The following is a 23,411-nucleotide window of genomic DNA, read 5'->3' as shown; positions in this document are numbered from 1 at the left end:
CACTCGCCACTTTACTCCTCTCACGTCCACCTCCTGGACTGAACTCCTCCAAAAACTAACTGACTGCTTTTCCCGCCTCCAGGCCTGTGAACTCCTCGGTGGGTGGGGCCAACCACTTGGCTCTACCCCACCTGGTGTGGACATCAGACCCTGGAGGGAGGCAACAAGGGTTTTGTGTTTGGCTAATGTTACTGTCTAGTGGGGGTGGGGGTGTGTGTGTGTTACCTGTGACGACCTGGCTAGTCCAGGGCGCCACATATCCCATGTTTCTGGGCAAAGGAAATGTCCATAAAATTGCCGCTTGCTCCGGAATCAATCATAGCAGAGCTAGACACCCTGACTGTGTTAACCCAGAGCTTGATGGAGAGAAATATATGAGAATTGTTCTTCTTACAACTCGGCTGAGACACTTCTGAGGAAACCTGAAAAACGGCAGCATTGATGTAGGAATCTGAGTCAGAAATAACGGAGTTCAAGTCAATAATAATCAATGTCTATAGCTGCTAATCTCTGGAGCCCATGATTCAGATATTACAGATCTCCTTTCACAGCATTCACAGTGTACGACAGCTGCGGTAGTCTTACGGGATCGGCTGGGGCAGTTTGTAAGGAAATGCCCTGACTTACCGCAATAGAAACATAAATTTTCCTTCAGTCGATGTTCCCTGCGTGCATCACTGACCCGTCTCTGTAGAGAGTCCACCTGCATGGGTTCAGGTTCAGGGTCTCGAGTTCTCCTACCAAGAGACTCCTTAACTGGAGAAGAAGGAAAGAAATTGTTAATACGGTAATTTTCAGATACTCTCTCCTGTCTGCGCTCAGTAAGACGGACATTGATCCGAATGGAGAAATTGATGAAATCTCCCAAGGCAGAGGGAGGATCTGCATGAGCAAGTTCATCACAGAAGACAATCCTTTCCGGAAGACAGACTTCTTGGTGGAGCTATCCCAAGTGGTGTCGAGGGCCTATCTTCTGAACTCCAAGGCATACTCTGCTACAGAACGTTTACCTTGACGCAAAGTCAACATGGCTGCTTCTACTGTAGCACCTCGGTTCAGGTCATCAAACACCTGACCCATGGCTGAATTAAATCATTCAGATTATTCAAACAATCATCATCAGTCTCAATCAGGGGATTAGCCCATGCAAGAGCCTTGTTGGTGAGCAGCATGATTATTGTTAACCCTCTCGATCGCTCACTAAGGAACTGTGATGCATGAGCAGCAAAAAACAGTTTGCATTGGTTAATAAATCCCCTGAATTTTTCCCGTTCACCGCCAAAGTGTAATGGTGACAACTTGGGGATTTCAGAAACCGGGGGTGAAGATGGTGCTTGGAGTCACCCCTCTAGGGCCTCAATCCGGGCCCGTAAATCACGAATGGTTTGTCCAAAAACCTGCAGATTGTGTTCATTAGGATCCTGCAGACTTGCACAGCTGGTCTTTAAAGCCTGTATCTCAGTAAGAATTGTGTCTGTCACTTCACGCAGATTGCTAACACGGGCTTCCATATTCCCAGACCCTGCAGACTCTATTCTTGACTTCTGAATCTCTATGTCTATGCCTGTCTCGTTCCCCATCTGTCTCGTTCCCCGTCTGTCTCGTTCCCCGTCTGTCTCGTTCCCCGTCTGTCTCGTTCCCCGTCTGTCTCGTTCCCCGTCTGTCTCGTTCCACGTCTGTCTCGTTCCCCGTCTGTCTCGTTCCACGTCTGTCTCTGTCTCTTTCCCTGTCTTTTTACGTGTCTGACTCTTTACTTGTCTCTGTCTCTTTCCTTGTTTCTTTCCTTGTCTCTGTCTCTTTCCCTGTCTCTTTCCCTGTCTGGCTGTCTCTTTCCCAGTCTGTCTCTGTGTCTCTCTGCCTGTCTCTTTCCTCGTCTGTCTCTGTCTGTCTCTTTCCCTGCCTGTCTCTTTCTGTCTCTTTCCCTGTCTGTGTAAGGTGTTAAATACTGTTTGTATAGAGTCTAGTGCAAGGGTACAAGGGAAACACAGACACAGGTTTGCTAAACAGTTCTTGTATTACTTCATACAAGTAAGTGCACAAAACATGAAGGGTTAAACAGTTGCAGGGTGCAGAGGCTGGGAACAAATTAATCAGGAATGGATCCTCAAAGTTCAGCAGAAGTGTCAAAGTATAATTCAGTCTCTCTTACTGTACTTGAAAACATCCATGGCAGAGCAGAAGGGTTCCTGTGTGGACACGAGTTCCAAGGATCCAAAACAGAGGATGGCAGAAAAGTATGTTCTTCCATAACTTCATAAGTACAGTTAGGTCCAGAAATATTTGGACAGTGACACAAGTTTCGCGAGTTGGGCTCTGCATGCCACCACATTGGATTTGAAATGAAACCTCTACAACAGAATTCAAGTGCAGATTGTAACTTTTAATTTGAAGGTTTGAACAAAAATATCTGACAGAAATTGTAGGAATTGTACACATTTCTTTACAAACACTCCACATTTTAGGAGGTCAAAAGTAATTGGACAAATAAACCAAACCCAAACAAAATATTTTTATTTTCAATATTTTGTTGTGAATCCTTTGGAGGCAATCACTGCCTTAAGTCTGGAACCCATGGACATCACCAATCGCTGGGTTTCCTCCTTCTTAATGCTTTGCCAGGCCTTTACAGCCGCAGCCTTCAGGTCTTGCTTGTTTGTGGGTCTTTCCGTCTTAAGTCTGGATTTGAGCAAGTGAAATGCATGCTCAATTGGGTTAAGATCTGGTGATTGACTTGGCCATTGCAGAATGTTCCACTTTTTTGCACTCATGAACTCCTGGGTAGCTTTGGCTGTATGCTTGGGGTCATTGTCCATCTGTACTATGAAGCGCCGTCCGATCAACTTTGTGGCATTTGGCTGAATCTGGGCTGAAAGTATATCCCGGTACACTTCAGAATTCATCCGGCTACTCTTGTCTGCTGTTATGTCATCAATAAACACAAGTGACCCAGTGCCATTGAAAGCCATGCATGCCCATGCCATCACGTTGCCTCCACCATGTTTTACAGAGGATGTGGTGTGCCTTGGATCATGTGCTGTTCCCTTTCTTCTCCAAACTTTTTTCTTCCCATCATTCTGGTACAGGTTGATCTTTGTCTCATCTGTCCATAGAATACTTTTCCAGAACTGAGCTGGCTTCATGAGGTGTTTTTCAGCAAATTTAACCCTGGCCTGTCTATTTTTGGAATTGATGAATGGTTTGCATCTAGATGTGAACCCTTTGTATTTACTTTCATGGAGTCTTCTCTTTACTGTTGACTTAGAGACAGATACACCTACTTCACTGAGAGTGTTCTGGACTTCAGTTGATGTTGTGAACGGGTTCTTCTTCACCAAAGAAAGTATGCGGCGATCATCCACCACTGTTGTCATCCGTGGACGCCCAGGCCTTTTTGAGTTCCCAAGCTCACCAGTCAATTCCTTTTTTCTCAGAATGTACCCGACTGTTGATTTTGCTACTCCAAGCATGTCTGTTATCTCTCTGATGGATTTTTTCTTTTTTTTCAGCCTCAGGATGTTCTGCTTCACCTCAATTGAGAGTTCCTTAGACCGCATGTTGTCTGGTCATAGCAACAGCTTCCAAATGCAAAACCACACACCTGTAATCAACCCCAGACCTTTTAACTACTTCATTGATTACAGGTTAACGAGGGAGACGCCTTCAGAGTTAATTGCAGCCCTTAGAGTCCCTTGTCCAATTACTTTTGGTCCCTTGAAAAAGAGGAGGCTATGCATTACAGAGCTATGATTCCTAAACCCTTTCTCCGATTTGGATGTGAAAACTCTCATATTGCAGCTGGGAGTGTGCACTTTCAGCCCATTTATATATATAATTGTATTTCTGAACATGTTTTTGTAAACAGCTAAAATAACAAAACTTGTGTCACTGTCCAAATATTTCTGGACCTAACTGTATGTTCTTCCATAGCCAAAAGATATGTTCTTCCAAAGACTTCAGGAGATCAGGTTACAGGCAGGCTACAAACAGTATTCAGAAGCACTGGTCCATCAGCTGAGATGGCTTAAGCAGGTAATTGGCAGGGAACAGGGCGGGAACATAGAAGCTGAGGAATCCATATTGACTGAGGGCAAAAGTGAGGGCAACAGAATAGGAAGCAAGATGGCCTATGAAGAAAAAACAGATTAAAGCAAAATGACAAAACAAGGCAAAAAGTCAGAGAACCTTACAGTCTGTCTCTGTCTGTCTCTCTGCCTGTCTCTTTTCCTGTCTGCCTGTCTCTTTGCCTGTCTGCCTGTCTCTTTCCCTGTCTGTCTCTCTGTCTCTCTCTTTCTCTCTCTGCCTGTCTCTTTCCTTGTCTGTCTGTCTCTGTCTGTCTGCCTTTGCCTGTGTCTTTGACTGTCTGTCTCTCTTTCTCTGTCTTTTTCTGTCTCTCTCTATCCATCTTCCCACCATGTTATTATCTCACACATAAGCTTCTTATACTAACAATTTATTTTGTCCCTTTCGTAACCAATCACAGCTCCTATTAATAACCTAATAGCTCTCAGCTCCATTAACTTTAATGGAGGCAGGTTTTTTGGAAAGTAACTGTAAAGCGCAGGGTTAAATTTTCCCATCTAAACATAGTCTATGACATTCCCTGAGTCACATGGGGTGACTGTGCAAAATTTTGTGATTGTAAATGCGACGGTACGGATTCCTTTAATGGACATACATACACACACACACACACACACACACACATAAATACATACACACATACACTCAGCTTTATACAGTCATATAAAAAAGTTTGGGCACCCCTATTAGTGTGAACCTTTTTTCTTTATAACAATTTGGGTTTTTGCAACAGCTATTTCAGTTTCATATATCTAATAACTGATGGACTGAGTAATATTTCTGCATTGAAATGAGGTTTATTGTACTAACAGAAAATGTGCAATCCGCATTTAAACAAAATTTGCCCGGTGAAAAAGTATGGGCGCCCTTATCAATTTGTTGATTTGAACACTCCTAACTACTTTTTACTGACTTACTAAAGCACTAAATTGGTTTTGTAACCTCATTGAGCTTTGAACTTCATAGGCAAGTATATCCAATCATGAGAAAAGGTATTTAAGGTGGCCACTTGCAAGTTGTTCTCCTATTTGAATCTCCAATGAAGAGTGGCATCATGGGCTCCTCAAAACAACACTCAAATGATCTGAAAACAAAGATTATTCAACATAGTTGTTCAGGTGGAAGGATACAAAAAGTTGTCTCAGAGATTTAAACTGTCAGTTTCCACTGTGATGAACATAGTAAGGAAATGGAAGAACACAGGTACAGTTCTTGTTAAGCCCAGAAGTGGCAGGCCAAGAAAAATATCAGAAAGGCAGAGAAGAAGAACGGTGAGAACAGTCAAGGACAATCCACAGACTACCTCCAAAGAAGTGCAGCATCATCTTGCTGCAGATGGTGTCAATGTGCATCGGTCAACAATACAGCGCACGTTGCACAAGGAGAAGCTGTATGGGAGAGTGATGCGAAAGAAGCCGATTCTGCAAGCACGCCACAAACAGAGTCGCCTGAGGTATGCAAAAGCACATTTGGACAAGCCAGTTACACTTGGGAAGAAGGTCCTGTGGACTGATGAAACAAAGATTGAGTTGTTTGGTAATACAAAAAGGCGTTATGCATGGACGCAAAAAAACACGGCATTCAAAGAAAAGCACTTGCTACCCACAGTAAGATTTGGTGGAGGTTCCATCATGCTTTGGGGCTGTGTGGCCAATGCTGGCACCGGGAATCTTGTTAAAGTTGAGGGTCGCATGGATTCAACTCAGTATCAGCAGATTCTTGACAATAATGTGCAAGAATCAGTGACGAAGTTGAAGTTACGCAGAGGATGCATATTTCAGCAAGACAATGATCCAAAACACCGCTCCAATTCTACTCAGGCATTCATGCAGAGGAACAATTACAATGTTCTGGAATGGCCATCCCAGTCCCCAGACCTGAATATCATTGAAAATCTGTGGGATGATTTGAAGCGTGCTGTCCATGCTCGGCGACCATCAAACTTAACTGAACTGGAATTGTTTTGTAAACAGGAATGGTCAAATATACCTTCATCCAGGATCCAGTAACTCATTAAAAGCTACAGGAAGCGACTAGAGGCTGTGATTTTTGCAAAAGGAGGATCTACAAAATATTAATGTCACTTTGATGTTGAGGTGCCCATACTTTTGCACCAGTCAAATTTTGTTTAAATGCGGATTGCACATTTTCTGTTAGTACAATAAACCTCATTTCAATCCAGAAATATTACTCAGTCCATCAGTTATTAGATATAGGAAACTGAAATGGCTGTTGCAAAAACCCAATTTGTTATAAAGAAAAAAGGTTAACATTAAAAGGGGTGCCCAAACTTTTTCATATGACCGTATATTAATTTATATTAAGAATTATTTATTGGTACTAATTATTAGATTATGAATATATGTATTTTATTAATTTCCAGCATCATTCTTATTATTATTTTTTATTACCCTAATTTACTATTAGTATTTATTTTTATCTATTACTAGCTGTAGTACCCGGGCATTGCCCAGGATAGTAACTGTCTTGCTGTCTCTCTTCGAGTTTCTGTCTGTCTGTCTGTGTCTGTCTGTCTGTATCAGTCTCTCTGTCTGTCTCTATTTCTGTGTCTGTCTCTGTCTGTCAGTCTCTTTCCAGGTCTGTCTCTTTCCAAGTCTGTCTCATTTCTCGTCTGTCTCATTCCAGGTCTGTTTCATTCCAGGTCTGTCTCATTCCAGGTCTGTCTCATTCCAGGTCTGTCTCTTTCCCTGTCTGTCTCTTTCCCCGTCTGTCTCTTTCCCCGTCTGTCTCTTTCCTCGTCTGTCTCTTTCCCCGTCTGTCTCTTTCCAGGTCTGTCTCATTCCAGGTCTGTCTCGTTCCAGGTCTGTCTCGTTCCCTGTCTGTCTCGTTCCCCGTCTGTCTCTTTCCCCGTCTGTCTCTTTCCCCATCTGTCTCTTTTCCTGTCTGTCTCTTTCCCCGTCTGTCTCTTTCCCCATCTGTCTCTTTCCCCGTCTGTCTCTTTCCCCGTCTGTCTCATTCCCCGTCTGTCTCTTTCCTCCTCTGTCTCGTTCCCCGTCTGTCTCTTTTACCGTCTGTCTCTTTCCCTGTCTTTCTCTTTCCCTGTCTCTCTTTCCTCGTCTGTCTCGTTCCTCGTCTGTCTCGTTCCTCATCTGTCTCTTTCCCCGTCTGTCTCGTTCCAGGTCTGTTTTGTTCCAGGTCTGTCTCGTTCACGTCTGTCTCATTCCACGTCTGTCTCTTTTCCTGTTTGTCTCTTTTCCCTCTCTGTCTCTTTCCCTGTCTCTCTTTCCTCGTCTGTCTCTTTCCCCATCTGTCTCTTTCCCCGTCTGTCTCTGTCTCTTTCCCTGTCTTTTTACTTGTCTCTGTCCCTTTCCCTGTCTCTTTACTTGTCTGTCTCTTTACTTGTCTTTGTCTCTTTCCCTGTCTAGTTACTTGTCTCTGTCTCTTTCCTTGTCTCTTTCCTTGTCTCTGTCTTTTTCCTTCCCTGTCTCTTTCCTTGTCTCTGTCTCTTTCCCTGTCTCTTTCCCTGTCTAGCTGTCTGTTTCCCTGTCAGTCTTTGTCTCTCTGCCTGTCTCTTTCCCTGCCTGTCTCTGTCTCTTTCCCTGTCTGTCTCTGTCTGTCTCTCTGCTTGTCCTATTCCCTGTCTGCCTGTCTCTTTCCCTGTGTGTCTGTCTCTCTCTCTTTGTCTGTCTGCCTCTGTCTGTTTCTTTGACTGTCTGTCTCTCTCTCTGTCTCTTTCTGTCTCTCTCTATCCATCTCCCCACCGACATCTTATTACCTCACACATAAGCTTCTTATACTAACAATTTATTTTGTTCCTATAGCAACCAATCACAGCTCCTATTAATAACCTAATAGATCGCAGCTCCATTGACTTTAATGGAGGCAGGTTTTTTGGAGAGTAACTGTAAAGCGCGGGGTTAAATTTTCCCGTCCACACATAGTCTATGACATTCCGTGAGTCCCATGGGGTGTCTGTGCAAAATTTCGTGATTGTAAATGTGACGGTGCGGATTCCTTTAGCGAACATACATACATACATACACACATACACTCAGCTTTATATATTACATTATATATTTTATTGGTAATAGTATTTGCTACCTTTATCAATTATTAGTTAATATATTATGTAATTCTTATTTGTTATAATGTACTATTATTACTATGTTGCAACTTCCTTTTGAGTATCTATTGAATGTTTTATCAAATAAAAAGATTACATAAGCCGCCATATTTAGATGTAATGTTGTTTTGTTTGTTTCTTTGTTTTTTTTTAGAATCCAGTTCAAAAACAGAAGCCACCTGTAAAACTGGAATAAGCTTAGAGTATCCCAGTGGATATGTTATGAATAATTTATGGTATCCAAAAACATGCAATATGCAAACCTATCACACTGTGGAGGAACTAAACACATGTATGCAAGGAAAGTTCTTTTACATGTTTGGAGATTCTACTATGCATCAGTGGATGACATATTTTGAAAACAAACTAAAAAGTGAGTACAAAAAGAGAAAAAAAAATCAGGTATTTCTCATATTGAACAGATACAATCACATAACTGGCTGGCTATAATTTACATATTTTAATTACATCTAGTATTGTGCAAAAGCTTTAGGCATGTTTGGAAAAACAAGGAATTTAGATAGTATAAAAATGATCAATATTTAAATACAAGAATAAAAAAATCATTCACAACATGTACAGTTAACTCTATCATGGGGCACAGGGGATCCAAGACACACATTTCCTGACGAAACTGATGCTGTGGTGAAACGCACGTCGAGGTGGGCATTTCAAAGGACCCACTGCTACATCTTTACCTATGGCAACAGGTATGATTATTTGAAGCACTATTTTTGGGACTCAACCTTGCACTAGGCACTTTGTGTATAGAGATGGGGTGTTACATATGGAATGTGTGATATCTGGGTCATCAGATCAATGATAACATTTATGCCTGTACTTTTATGCAGTTACAATTGAATGCCAACTATTTTCTATATTTCCGCAGTGATAGCAGTGATTGCCTAACTATGTGTATGTATAATATTGGGTCTTGTGCATTATTATAGTTACTTTTGGTTTGTCTTACTATATCTGATATGAAACCTGTTTTTCACGGTTTAGTTTTCTGATGTGTTTGAATCCCCTGTGCCCCGTGATAGGGTTAACTGTATATGCTGTCAATGATTTTTTTATTCTTGTATTTAAATAAAGATTGATTATTTTATACTATATCAAGTCCTTATTTTTTGTACGTTATGTCACAGTATCTCATTGGGGACTGCTATATATTGAGGATCTCTACAGGTTATACATTTAATTTCTGAAAAAATGTTGCAAAGTAAGAATTTTATAAAACGCGGAAGTGTTTTATTTTTAAATTAACAAATTACAATATTAATGAACAAAATAAAAATCTAAAATCAATTTTTTGTGCAACCACTATTTGCTTTCAAAGAACATCAATTCTGCTAGGTATGTTTGCCCAGTTTTTAAAGGAACTCAGCAGGAGATTGTTCCAAACATCTTGGAGGATTTACCACAGATCTTCTGTGGATGTAGCTTGCACAAATCCTTCTGTCTCTTTGTGTATTCCCCGACAGAAGCAAAGACGTTGAATAAAGTTACAATCAATCTGAATGGTGGTATTGCATGATGGACAATTATCTGCAAATAAATCTCAACACTGAGGACACCATTAGTCCTGACTAAATCTCCAACTCTATTTCCTGAAATGCCCCACACATTCAAGGACCTGCCATCATTCTCCACTGTTGGCTGCAGTGCAGATATGCATTATTGTACTGCTCTTCAGCCTTCTATGAACAAACTCCTTTTTTTGTCAACCAGTTATTTCACAATTTGACACATCATGTTTGAAATATGTTTTTTTGTGTATCGTTGAGTTGTTTGGTTGTTTCCATGATGAAGGTTTGACTTCTGGATCGCAATCCCTCTATGAAGACCATTTCTGACCAGACGTCTGTGAATGGTAGATTAATGTACCTTGGTCCCATTGCCAGTTCTGAGCTGCATTTCGAAGTGAAGTAGGAATGATGTGTCTTTTATCTGCTGCATTGATTTTCCTTGACCAACCATGGTGTCTACAGTCCTTAATATTTCCAATTTCTTGGTACTTCTTCAAAAGAGCTTGAACAGCTCATCTTGAAACCCCAGTTTGCTTTGACATCTTTGTCTGGGAGAGACCTTGCTGATGCAGCATAGTTACCTGGAGTCTTGTTGTGCTTAGTCTTACTATGATGTACAGTATGACCTGAAACATTAAACTGCATTCCACATTAGCTTTCATTGTTCATCACCCAGTTTTAAGCTCCTACACAGCTTGTTGCAATTCATGACTTTCATCCTACATATGGTGTCTAAGAGGAAACATTTCTTCTTGTGGAGAGTGCTAAACTGGCCTAAGGAGAATTATCAAAAAGGTCAAAAAGGAAAATAATCCAGCACTGAAAATGAACTCATTTAATGCATATTAAAAATACAAACTGTGAACATGAAGCAGACAGACAAAAAACACACCTGGATCTGGTTTACATGTTTCGAGGAACAACCTTTTAATCATAACCATGATGATTAAGAGGTTGTTCCTGGAGACATGTAAACCAGAACCAGGTGTGTTTTTTGTCTGGCTGCTCCATGTTCACAGTTTGTATTTTTAATATGCATTAAATGAGTTCATGTTCAGTGCTGGATCCTTTTCATTTTTGTTTGTTCCCTGTTTGGGTTTTTTTCTGATCCGTGCACGTCTTGCAGGTGAGCTGGTTTTAACTTTTGGCTTTATAAGGAGAATTATGCAATGATCCTCTGGGAAATTAAATATGCAAAGAGAGGAAGAGAAATAGGACTCTAGTGCCACCTATTGAGGAGTAGCAAATATTGACTATTTAATGAGCCTTTCCACGTGAATTAGAGTAAAAAGTCAAATCAGACAGGGACGTAACTACCGCGGTCGCAGGGGTCACCATTGCGACCGGGCCCGGGAGGTTAGGGGCCCGAGGCCGCCCTGCAGACCAGCACCTAGCTTCTTTCTGTGAGAGAGGAGCTGCGCTATTCTGTCACAGACCACGCAGCTGCTATATGACCCGGTGCCGCCACCACTGACACCAGGCCCCTGTCATTGCACACAACAATGATAAAGCATCGAGAGGCCGGCACTGCTCCATGCATCATCATTCTCCCCCCGTGCCTGTGCGGTGATGTCACTCCTATGCGACTGCTGTGCTGAGAGCACACAGCGCAGTACTGGAGGATGCCAACCAGAGTAGCGGGGGAACGTGGAGAGAGGTGAGGACGAAGCAGTGGTGGAAGGAGGAGGAGGTGAGTACTTGTTGTTTTTTATTTTTTAGAAATCAGTGAGTACATGGTGGCCTGAGGCCTGGGGTGCTGCATGAAGCATGGAGGCCTGGGGGCTGGCTGCATGACACATGGAAGCCTGGGGGGCTGGCTGCATGATACATGGAGGCCTGGGGGGCTTGCTGCATGATAAATGGAGACCTGGGGGGGGGCTGGCTGCATAATACATGGAGGCCTGGGGGGGGTGGCTGCATGATACATGGAGACCTGGAGGGGCTGGCTGTATGATACATGGAGGCCTGGGGGGGCTGGCTGCATGATACATGGAGGCCTGGGGGGCTGGCTGCATGATACATGGAGGCCTGGGGGGCTAGCTGCATGATACATCAATGCCTGGGGGGGTGGCTGCATGATACATGGAGGCCTGGAGGGGCTGGCTGCATGATACATGGAGGCATGGGGGGGCTGGTTGCATAATACATGGAGGCCTGGGGGGGCTGGTTGCATAATACATGGAGGCCTGGGGGGCTGGCTGCATGATACATGGAGGCCTGGGGAGGCTGGCTGCATGATACATGGAGGCCTGGGGGGGCTGGCTGCATGATACATGGAGGCCTGGCTGCATGATACATGGAGGCCTGGGGGGGCTGGCTGCATGGTACATGGAGGCCTATAGGGCTGCATAATAAATATGAAGGACACCTTATTAGAGATGAGCATCAGCACCACGGACAGCAAAGCCAGGGACAGGTGAGTTGAAACTTCTCGTTCTCCGTGTGTTAATATAACACACGGAGAATACACGTAGTGCCATAAACGCACACAGAGGGGAAAATGCACCTTTGACACGTCCGTGAAACACATGCGTGATTTTCACGGATGTGTGAAAGGGGGCCTTAGGCATGTCATGCCATTCTAAAATCATGTACAACACAGCAAGGGGATTCCAACTAGAATCTATATTTTTTTTTAAAAAAATTGGACACAGAAACCACTTAAGCGGCATCAATTGTCCCACAGTTGTAAATTTAAAATGGTTATTTGCATTGTTAAAAATATATCCCTTAAATACATTTTTCTTCAAATGCGTGATAAGGCACATGAAAGACAAACATCAAAAATGTAAAAATAAATAGATGCATTTTATATTGAGTAGAATGGTTTCCAAAAAATTCAGTTACAGTTCAGTTACAGAAAGGAAAAAATAGTATTCTTTGTTCGCTTACGTGAGGAGTTCAATAATAGTCCATTTCTTTAACTAAATCAATAGAAGTCTTCATTCATCTTTCTCTGGTTGCTGAATGGATAGGCAAGCGTGATATGCTGTAGGCCTGACAGCATGTGTTACTTCATCTTGGATGGATGGATGGATAGATCAGGCTCCCAGCAGCTTCGACATGTGTAGATTGACTCCCTGAGCCAGAGTCCCCCTCCCACCATGTGTCATGTTATATATGCAGCTGTCCAAAACCATATAGGGAGATTCTTCTGAATGCATGATGTAACCCTCTGGAAGGTTCCAAATAGTCTATATATATTCAATGTCAGCATATATCTATATTTAATACAGATACCTTATATTACTGTCTATAAATACTGTTATCAATAAATTATGCCCTCCAATATAGACAGGACTGTCAGAGTCAATATGTCCTATTATAAAGGGTTTGATAACTAGATGTATACATTTTAATGTTTTTACAATTCCCCCTTGAGGCGGGTAAATTATTATTAATGAAACCATCAAAATAAATTAATACATCATTAAGATAATAGATCTTCTTTCCTTCTTTGGCGGTAGTGGATTAATGTCAATAATAATGATGAAAATAATAATAATCAATTTTACATTACTCATGTTGTATGTTCAACAATATAATAATGTGGATTCATGTTATGGTAGGCCGTGACTGATAATCATATAAAATACATCATTATACTTTCCTAAACCTAAAAAGATGCAAAACAGATCCGGTCATCATCTGATGTCCTCTGGAATGGTCCTTAAACTCCTGGAGAGTGGAATAGGTGGCAAAACCTACGACGTGATCAAGAGCTCATACTCGGAGAACCGATGCAGCGTGAAGGTTAATGGAAAGAGGACGGCCTTCTTCCGGCAGTGCCGCGGGGTAAGACAGGGCTGCAGCCTGAGCCCAACTCTATTCAATATCTACATAAATGGACTGGCCTCAGCCTTGGAATCTTCCCCCGCCCCAGGTGTCAGCTTGCATGACCGAGAGGTGAAGTTCCTGCTGTACACAGATGACCTCCTGCTGCTTTCCCCATCCGAGAAAGGCCTCAAAGATAGTCTGGCTGTGCTAGAAACATTCAGCACCACATGGGCTTTGCCCATCAACCAAAAGAAGACCAAAGTCATGGTGTTTCAAAAGAGGAAGTATAACGAAACCTCTACTCTCTCCCTCACACTATATGGCACCATGCTGGAGAAGACCAGCAGCTATACCTACCTCGGTCTGGAGCTAAGCCAAACTGGGAGCCTTAAGCAAGCAGCAGAGACCCTGAAAGGGAAAGCATGCAGAACCTTTTATGCTATCAGAAGACAACTGTACCACCTCAAACCACCGGTGAGAGTCTGGCTCAAGATATTCGACAGCGTCATCACCCCTATACTTTCTGTATGGCAGCGAGGTATGAGGCCTAGTGACCTATCCAGACCAAACAAAGTGGGATTCCAGCCCAACTGAAGTCTTCCATCTGGAGTTCTGCAAATATCTCCTCCAAGTCCATCGCAGCACCTCAAACATAGCCTGTCGGGCAGAGCTGGGCCGATTCCCTTTATGGCTCAGTATACACAAGCGGGCACTATCACACCAGGCACACATACAGAACAGCAACCCCAGCTCCTACCATCATAAAGCCCTGCTGAGCCGGAGCCCAGAGCAAGCCAGGAACCCCGGCAGCCAGTACAGCCAAAGTCAGCAACACACCCTGACAAAAGGCCAAATAAAAGAGATCTCAGGGAGCTGCAAGATGCAATACATAGAGGTCTGGAAGAGTGAATTAGAGAACGCCCATAAACTCACCATCTACCGGTCACTGCGGAGGGACTACACTCTGGCCCCATATCTGCAAAGGTTACGCCACCCCAAAGACAGGCAGACACTTAGCCTGTACAGACTGAGTGCCCACAGCCTAGAGGTGGAAATAGGGCGGCACCGACAGACATACAAGCCGCGGGAGAACAGACTGTGCCAGCACTGCCAGCAGGGGGCCCTGGAGGACGAGGCGCATTTCCTACTACACTGTGACAAATACTCAGCAGTGAGGGCCTCCCACTTCCAGAAACTTACCGCTCATACCCCGGACTTTCCATCCATGGACGAGGAGAGGAAACTCCGCATCCTACTGGGGGAAGAGGAATCAATGGTGGAGATCGCCGCCCAATATGTCTCCACTTGTCATAAGATGAGGGGTACTAAAGACCTCCAAATGGGCCATCACTCCGTAAATTGTGGCCCCAACACCCCATCCCCACAACCCTAACCCACTCCCCTTTCACACTTCTTTTTTTGCTTTGGCAATGCTAATAGTTTTTTTGGTCCTGCCAATCAAGCCTATTTGATTTGATTTGATTTGATTTGATTTGGTGTCTTCTTATATCCGATGGTCATCTGACAAAAACACAGTCTTTTGAAGTAAATCCTTTGGTAAAAAATGAATGGTTATCGATTTGATACAGTCCATTATTGCATTTATCATTGTTAGATCCAAAAACTTTATTCTTTATTGCAAAGTCCATAATTTAATAATGATAAAACACAGTTCATAAGTGTAGAAGAATAGCATAGGTCTTTGATATCTGTGCAGTGTAATTTACATTAGTCACTTTGGATCCTCTGTGCTGCCTGTTGTCATTCCTGGAACAGGTGATGAGACGTTTTTTGTCAGCACGAGGGGTTAACTTTAACACTTTCCTGCTCTCCTTGGTAACTGTGGTGAGGTCTTAATGCACAGAACATGTGTCAGGGTTGCAGCTTCCTGACAATACCACACCTTGAAGGTTTGGAAATGATAACAAAACAGAGACTTTTTATAACATTGTCCATCCTGGCGTCATAAGATCACCATCCTGCTGCAGTCCAGAAGCGGTTAGTGTATTGGAATTGACAGAGTCTTATTTGAGACATTACCTTTTGGACTTTTGGATATCAGCTTTCACAACTTTTTGTAGAATCACTTTTGACTTAAAAAAAATAATAAAAGTCTTTTATCTTTCTGTAATCTTCATTGAAGACTTCATTCCCTATCTAAATACCAAAATATGGTAATAGTAATACCACTAATAAATGTCACGGCATATCATAACTCTAATATTATAATACCATGTCATTATTATTATCATCGTAAAAGTATTAATATCATTGATACTTAGAATGATGAAATAATACTGCATAATGGTATAGACGATAGTATTTTCATGTAATAACTTTTTACATTATCGGTGTAATTACTTTTCCAACCCATAGGTGGCAATGTGTTTGAATGTAACCAAAATGTAATACTAAATATGAAATAATATAATATGTACCTATAATATGTACCATAATATAAATATGAAAGGCAACAGTGTGGCTTATTTAGTTAGATCATTTATAAAATGCTAAACCAAAGGGGTAATAAATAATTGATAGTAGATAGCTACTGGGTAACAATTCACTGAGAAAAATGGACAATAGTAGCAAAGTGAAAGATAGCAATTACGCCTAAAACATAACCTTTAATATTTCCATATAGTAAAAAGGTCAGAAAAGGGACCTGTATTAAAATGGACAAGACAAAAAACAATTACGATAGATATAGCCAGAAACCATTTATCATGATCCTGAAATCAGACCAACTGGCTTGTTTTGAATCACCTTATAGTTAATGATGTAAATACTGTATCCAGTACTGACAAATGCCGCAAAAAGAAAAACAGCAGTGACGAGATTATAGGAAAAGGAACGGTCTTACCCCATCTGCCGTGTAACCTATTCCCTGGTTGGTAAAACACTGGTGCTGGATGGTCCTGGCTACCAAGGCAAGATAACCTGGTCCTTAACTGTATGACTCAGGATCCCCACAGGCTCCAAACATGCATCCAGTGGTGTGCATATTTCTCCCAACGCGTTTCTTATATCATCAGGGGAGAGAACTCCAAATGACCCACACAATATGGCACAATTACTGTGGAACAAATAAACTCCATCACAAAAGGGCCCACACCAAAATAGCAAACCAACAGTTATGAGCGCGCAGCGGGTAAACTTACTTCCATCCAGACCAGGAGAATCCTGGGCAGAGCGCATCCGTCAAACCACGCCGCCGAGTTTAAATGTGCCGGTTGCTCAGAGTGGCGTCTGACGTCACATCCGCAAGAACCGGTGAGCTCACTTCCGGGTCACATGATCGAGACCGCGATGTGCGCATCACAGAGGGCGTAATTACACACCATGACAGCCATACTCGATACAGGCATATGGCTACAAGAAAATGGCCGCGGGTTGAATCGCAAATACAGCGATACAAAAACCATAAATAATAATGGCCCATCAACACAAAGAGTGGGCCACCAAAAACCTGCAACACATGTCACAGGAACCCAGGTAAGGCAGGCAAGCTTTAGAAATAGCAATACATATATAGAGAGAAAGGGGCCAAATAGATAAGCAAAAAAGTGTCTGTTCCAAGAAAGGTGAAGGAATCAGATAAGGGTGGTAACATCGTCCTCATGAATGTCTCTGATTATAAGAAAATGTGCATGGATATTCTGGGGGACAAATCTAATTATGAAAAACTTGATAGGAATCCCACGTCTGATTACCTGTTGTTTTTGAGAGGGTTATTGGTGGATGCACGCGATAAAGGTCTAATTAGTAAGGCTGAATTTGATTTTCTTTATCCTCCTTTTCCAGTGACCCCGACTTTTTATTGTTTGCCCAAGGTGCACAAGGGCCTTTCCCCATTACGAGGCAGGCCGATAGTGTCGGGCATTGGGAGTATTTCGAAATGTAGGTGTCTATGCCGATCGTGTGATGAGACCCTTTGTTACATCGTTGGGTTCCTATCTTAAAGACACTACAGATCTGCTTAAGAAATTGGAGGGTGTCACTGTGGAGGATGATGTGATCTTCGTTAGCATTGATGTTGAATCCCTCTACTCCTCGATTACACACGATTTGGGTCTACAGGCGGTGGGCTTCTTTTTGAGGAGTAGGGGGCAACAATTTGATGATCATAACTCCTTCCTTTTGAGTCTCGTTGAGTTCTGTTTAAAGAAGAATATATTTCTGTTTAATGGACAAGTCTACCACCAGCTGAGGGGGACCGCGATGGGGAGTCCGGTGGCCCCATCGTATGCAAATCTCCTCCTCGGCTGGTGGGAGGAGACTTGCGTTTTTGGTGATGCTTCCCCTGTTCCCCAGGACAAGATCGTCCTATGGTGTCGTTTCATAGATGACGTATTTGTCCTGTGGAGGGGTACAGAGGACGAGATTATAAGAACTGTCGCTGCACTCAACGATAACCCTTTTGGCCTTTTTTTCACTTGTGAATTTGACAAATGGAAGTTGCCCTCTTTGGATGTCCTTGTGGAGAGGGATTCTATGGATAACATTCACACCAGTACCTATAGAAAACCGACTGCTACTAACTCACTCCTACGATGGGAGAGCAGTCATCCGAACAGCTTGAAGAAGGGCATCCCAAAGGGGCAATTCCTCAGACTGAAACGAAACTGCTCTGATGAGCAGGGTTTCTGTGAACAGGCCCAGGATTTAAGCCTCAGATTTCATCATCGAGGTTATCCAGACCATGTCATAAATAGGGCCTTTCTGGAGACACAGCAAAAAACTAGGAATGATCTTTTACATGGACCAGGGAGACCAATACCTGACGAAGATATTATTTGCTTTATCACCACCTTTAATAATGGATCAGGGGAGGTGAGACGGATTCTTGAGAGGCACTGGTCCATTCTCAAAATGGATGATGACATTGAAAAATTTCTTCCCAATACTCCCTCGGTGACGTACAGGAAGGCCCGCTCTATTAAAGAGAGACTTGTCCACAGCCACTTTTCTAGCCATACTAAGACATGGCTGACCAATCCTGTCAAGGGCTGCTATAACTGTAGTGGGTGCATTGCATGTGGATCTCTTAATCCAGGGAAATTATTTTTCTCCCATGTCTTGGGGAAACGCTATGAGATTCGATCCTTCATCAACTGCAGGACGAAAGGCGTCATCTATAAGGCCACATGTATTTGTCACAGGGAGTATATAGGTAAGACCAAAAGTGAGTTTAGAAGGAGAAGAGAGGAGCACATCCGTGATATCCGCCTGGGCAATGATACTCCTGTGGCCCGTCACATTACTGAACACCACGCGGGGGACCCTAAATCAATTAGCTTCCAAGGCATTGATGTTGTGGCTCCTCCCCATAGAGGAGGCGATTGGGATAAAAAAATTGTCAAACAGGAAACCAAATGGATTTTTTGGCTGAAGACATGTAAACCATTGGGTCTTAATGACACTCTTTCCTTCGCACCCTTTGTGGTAGACTAGGATAGAGTATTGCCAGGAGGGATAGTCGTCGTCCGAGTGGGGGCACCATCCACCGCTCTGTCCTAGGGTGCCGACCTCCACAAATAGGTAGGACCAGTTTCAACAATAGGACCCTCAGTATTTTATAGTTTGGTGGAGGTGTTTCCTTTTTTCCTTTACCCAATTTTTTGCTTTTATGTCATCCCTATTTTTGGTTTACTTTGTTTCCTCTACTCCGTTCTTGCCTCTCCTGATCTTATATTTTTACAATAATTTTTTGTCATATCCCATATATTTTTATGTGTTGATTTATTTCTTGGAACAGACACTTTTTTGCTTATCTATTTGGCCCCTTTCTCTCTATATATGTATTGCTATTTCTAAAGCTTGCCTGCCTTACCTGGGTTCCTGTGACATGTGTTGCAGGTTTTTGGTGGCCCACTCTTTGTGTTGATGGGCCATTATTATTTATGGTTTTTGTATCGCTGTATTTGCGATTCAACCCGCGGCCATTTTCTTGTAGCCATATGCCTGTATCGAGTATGGCTGTCATGGTGTGTAATTACGCCCTCTGTGATGCGCACATCGCGGTCTCGATCATGTGACCCAGAAGTGAGCTCACCGGTTCTTGCGGATGTGACGTCAGACGCCACTCTGAGCAACCGGCACATTTAAACTCGGCGGCGTGGTTTGACGGATGCGCTCTGCCCAGGATTCTCCTGGTCTGGATGGAAGTAAGTTTACCCGCTGCGCGCTCATAACTGTCGGTTTGCTATTTTGGTGTGGGCCCTTTTGTGATGGAGTTTATTTGTTCCACAGTAATTGTGCCATATTGTGTGGGTCATTTTTCTGACCAGAAATTTGGAGTTCTCTCCCCTGATGATATAAGAAACGCGTTGGGAGAAATATGCACACCGCTGGATGCATGTTTGGAGCCTGTGGGGATCCTGAGTCATACAGTTAAGGACCAGGTTATCTTGCCTTGGTAGCCAGAACCATCCAGCACCAGTGTTTTACCAACCAGGGAATAGGTTACACGGCAGATGGGGAAAGACCGTTCCTTTTCCTATAATCTCGTCACTGCCGTTTTTCTTTTTGCGGCATTTGTCAGTACTGGATACAGTATTTACATCATTAACTATAAGGTGATTCAAAACAAGCCAGTTGGTCTGATTTCAGGATCATGATAAATGGTTTCTGGCTATATCTATCGTAATTGTTTTTTGTCTTGTCCATTTTAATACAGGTCCCTTTTCTGACCTTTTTACTATATGGAAATATTAAAGGTTATGTTTTAGGCGTAATTGCTATCTTTCACTTTGCTACTATTGTCTAATAAATAATTGACAATCAATAAAACAACCTTTAAGGAAAGACTGGACGATTCCATCAAAACACAATATTACTCATTTTAAAATGATTATAATTGATTAAAAATATATTTAATGTAGGAAGGTGGAATCAAATGTACCTTGGTCTTTCCATTTTTATTACTCTACTTTAATTTATTTGATTTGTCAATTATTTATTAACCCCTTCACGACCGCGGGCAGTAAAATTACGTCCTATTTTAACGTGACTTAACGACCAGGGACGTAATTTTACGGCCTAAACTTCATTTGATTGCCGTGGCCATAGCAACGGCTTTCAAATTATGTTCCCTGCTGTTTCTTACAGCAGGGGACCTTTGCTTGACCCCAGGGGGGGTGGCATCGCCACCCCCTATCGACGATCGATGTGATTGGCTGTTCAAATCTGAACCGCCAACCACATCACTAATTTCGGCAAAAATAATGCCAGAATTACTGCGATACTGTGAGATCCGGTTATGATCTGCTCTAGCAGCTTCAACAAATCATAGCCGGAGCTCTAAAATGTCGCCCCCAGCCCCTGCAGCACTGATTGGAGCGATCGTGCTATGACGCGCAATCGCTCCAATCAGTGTGCAGTGGTCTGATCTGCCGATGGCCGCCCTCCCCAGGCCTGTGCTGGCCTGCGAGCCCTCCCCCAACATGTCTGCAGTGTGCAGTGGCTGGTACTTGTGGTACCACGCCACCGCTGCTGCTGCCGCCGCCGCCGTAGCTGAGGTCACTGCTCCTGCTGCACGTGAGTACTGTGCTCACCTTGCAGCCCGTGCGCGCTCCCGTGGTGCCCCCTGCACTCTCCCGTGATGGCCCCTGCCCGTACCCCCCTGCGATCTTCCCCCCCCCGACATACCGATCTGCTCCCCCGCGATCTGACTGTCTCCCACATTATCTCTATTCTGCTTCTGCAGCTTCCTCTCCGGTCTCCCCCTCTGCTCTCCCCCTCTGCTCTCCCCCCCTCCCCCTCTTCTCTCCCCCTCTGCTCTCCCCCTCTGCTCACCCCCCCTCCCCCTCTTCTCTCCCCCTCTGCTCTCCCCCTCTGCTCTCTTACCTGTCTTCACCGGGTCGTCCGAGGTCTTAACTGGCCCGATCACATCTGCCTCCATCGGTGGGTCCTTCCTGGGCATTCTGCTGATCTGCCCAACGTCCTGCCTGCAGCTCCTGTAAAGCTGTCCATCTCTCTGCCATCTGTTCCTCCTGCAGCTCTTCTGGTCAGTGATCCTCTGGGTACTGTGAGTATAACTTTTTTTTTTTTCTGTATCCCCTGTCCATTTTTATACCTCATCCGTCCGGGCGTCCCGCAATTTTTAGCGTGACTTTTTTTTTCCGTATCCCCGACGCTTTTTGTATCGCATCCGTCCGTGCGTCCCGCCGAGCGCTGATCAGGGATGCACATAACGGATCGGCATCCCTGCTCAATTTTTGGCGTGACTTTTTTCCGTATTCGCGACGCTTTTTGTATCGCATCCGTCCGTGTGTCCTGCAGCGGCCAATCAGTGAACCGCGTCTGTGCGTTTGAAAAGTCAAATGGCGTTCCTTCTCTTCTGAGCCCTGCCATGCGCCAAAACAATTACTTTCCACCACATATGAGGTATCTACGTACTCAGGAAAAATTGCACAATACGTTTTATGGCGCAGTTTTTCCTGATATCGTTGTGAAAAAAAACTACCTGATTGATGCAAAAAATTTGTGGTTAAAAAAAATAAATAATTTTCACGGTTCAACGTTATCAACTTCTGTGGAGCCCCTGGGTGTACAAGGGGCTCACCAAATATCTAGATAAATTCCTTGAGGGGGTCTAGTTCCAAAATGGGGTAATTTGTGGGGGAGCGCCACTGTTTAGGCACCATAGGAGGTCTCCAAACGTGACATGGCGTCCACTAATGATTCCAACCAATTTTGCTGTCAAATGGCGTTCCTTCTCTTCTGAGCCCCGCCATGCGACCAAACAATTACTTTCCACCACATATGAGGTATCTGCGTACTCAGGAGAAATTGCACAATACGTTTTATGGTGCATTTTTTCCTGATACCCTTGTGAAAAAAAGCTTCCTGGTTCAAGTAACAGGTTTGTGGTGAAAAAAAAAAATTGTATTCCTGGCTCAACATTATCAACTTCTGTGGAGCCCCTTGGGGCTTGCTAAACATCTAGATAAACTCCTTGAGGGGTCTAGTTTCCAAAATGGGGTCACCTGTGGGGGAGCTCCACTGTTTAGGCACCATAGGGGGTCTCCAAACGTGACATGGCGTCCGCTAATGATTGCAACCAATTTTGCTGTCAAATGGCGTTCCTTCTCTTCTGAGCCCCGCCATGCACCCAAACAATTACTTTCCACCACATATGAGGTATCGCCGTACTCAGGAAAAAATGCACTATAAATTTCATGGTGAATTTTTTCCTGATACCCTTGTGAAAAAAAAGCTACCTAGTTGAAGCAACCATTTTGTGGTAAAAAACATTTTTCTTCTTTTCACGGCTCAACATTATAAACTTCTGTGAAGCCCCCAGGGGTTCAAAGTGCACATCAAACATCTAGAAAAATTATTTGAGGGCTCTAGTTTCCAAAATGGGGTCACTTGTGGGGGAGCTCCATTGTTTAGGCACCTCAGGGGGTCTTCAAACCCGACATGGCGTCCGCTAATGAGTGCAGCTAATTTTGCACTCAAAAATTCAAATGGCGCTCCTTGCCTTCCGAGCCATGCCGTGTGTCCAAACATTTGATTTCCACCCAATATGAGGTATCTGCGTACTCAGGAGAAAATGCACAATACATTTTATGGTTCATTTTTCCTGATACCCTTGTGAAAAAAAAAGCTACCTAGTTGAAGCAACCGTTTTGTGGTAAAAAAAATTTTTTTCTTTTCACGGCTCAACGATATAAACTTCTGGGAAGCCTCCAGGTGTTCAAAGTGCTCACCAAACATCTAGAAAAATTATTTGAGGGCTCTAGTTTCCAAAATGGGGTCACTTGTGGGGGAGCTCCATTATTTAGGCACCTCAGGGGGTCTTCAAACTCGACATGGCGTCCACTAATGAGTGCAGCTAATTTTGCGTTCAAAAATTCAAATGGCGCTCCTTCCCTTTCGACCTCTGCCATGCACCCAAACAATTGATTTTACCACATATGGGGTATCAGCATACT

At 43.4% G+C, this 23,411-nt stretch overlaps 1 protein-coding gene across 1 annotated transcript in view; it reads left to right on the top strand.

Annotated features, from left to right (window-relative positions):
* Positions 1–23,411, top strand: part of LOC142257246 (NXPE family member 1-like) — a 332,584-nt gene that overhangs the window by 176,368 nt on the left and 132,805 nt on the right. Inside the window, exon 5 of the mRNA XM_075329401.1 lies at positions 8,319–8,537. Within this exon, the coding sequence (XP_075185516.1) occupies positions 8,319–8,537 (219 nt within the window). The remainder of the gene's footprint in view (positions 1–8,318; positions 8,538–23,411) is intronic.

Source organism: Anomaloglossus baeobatrachus, chromosome 11 (assembly GCF_048569485.1).
Source record: "Anomaloglossus baeobatrachus isolate aAnoBae1 chromosome 11, aAnoBae1.hap1, whole genome shotgun sequence".
Taxonomy (NCBI): Eukaryota; Metazoa; Chordata; class Amphibia; order Anura; family Aromobatidae; genus Anomaloglossus; species Anomaloglossus baeobatrachus.
Note: the sequence above shows the minus strand (reverse complement) of the source record. Positions and strands in the feature narration are given on the sequence as shown.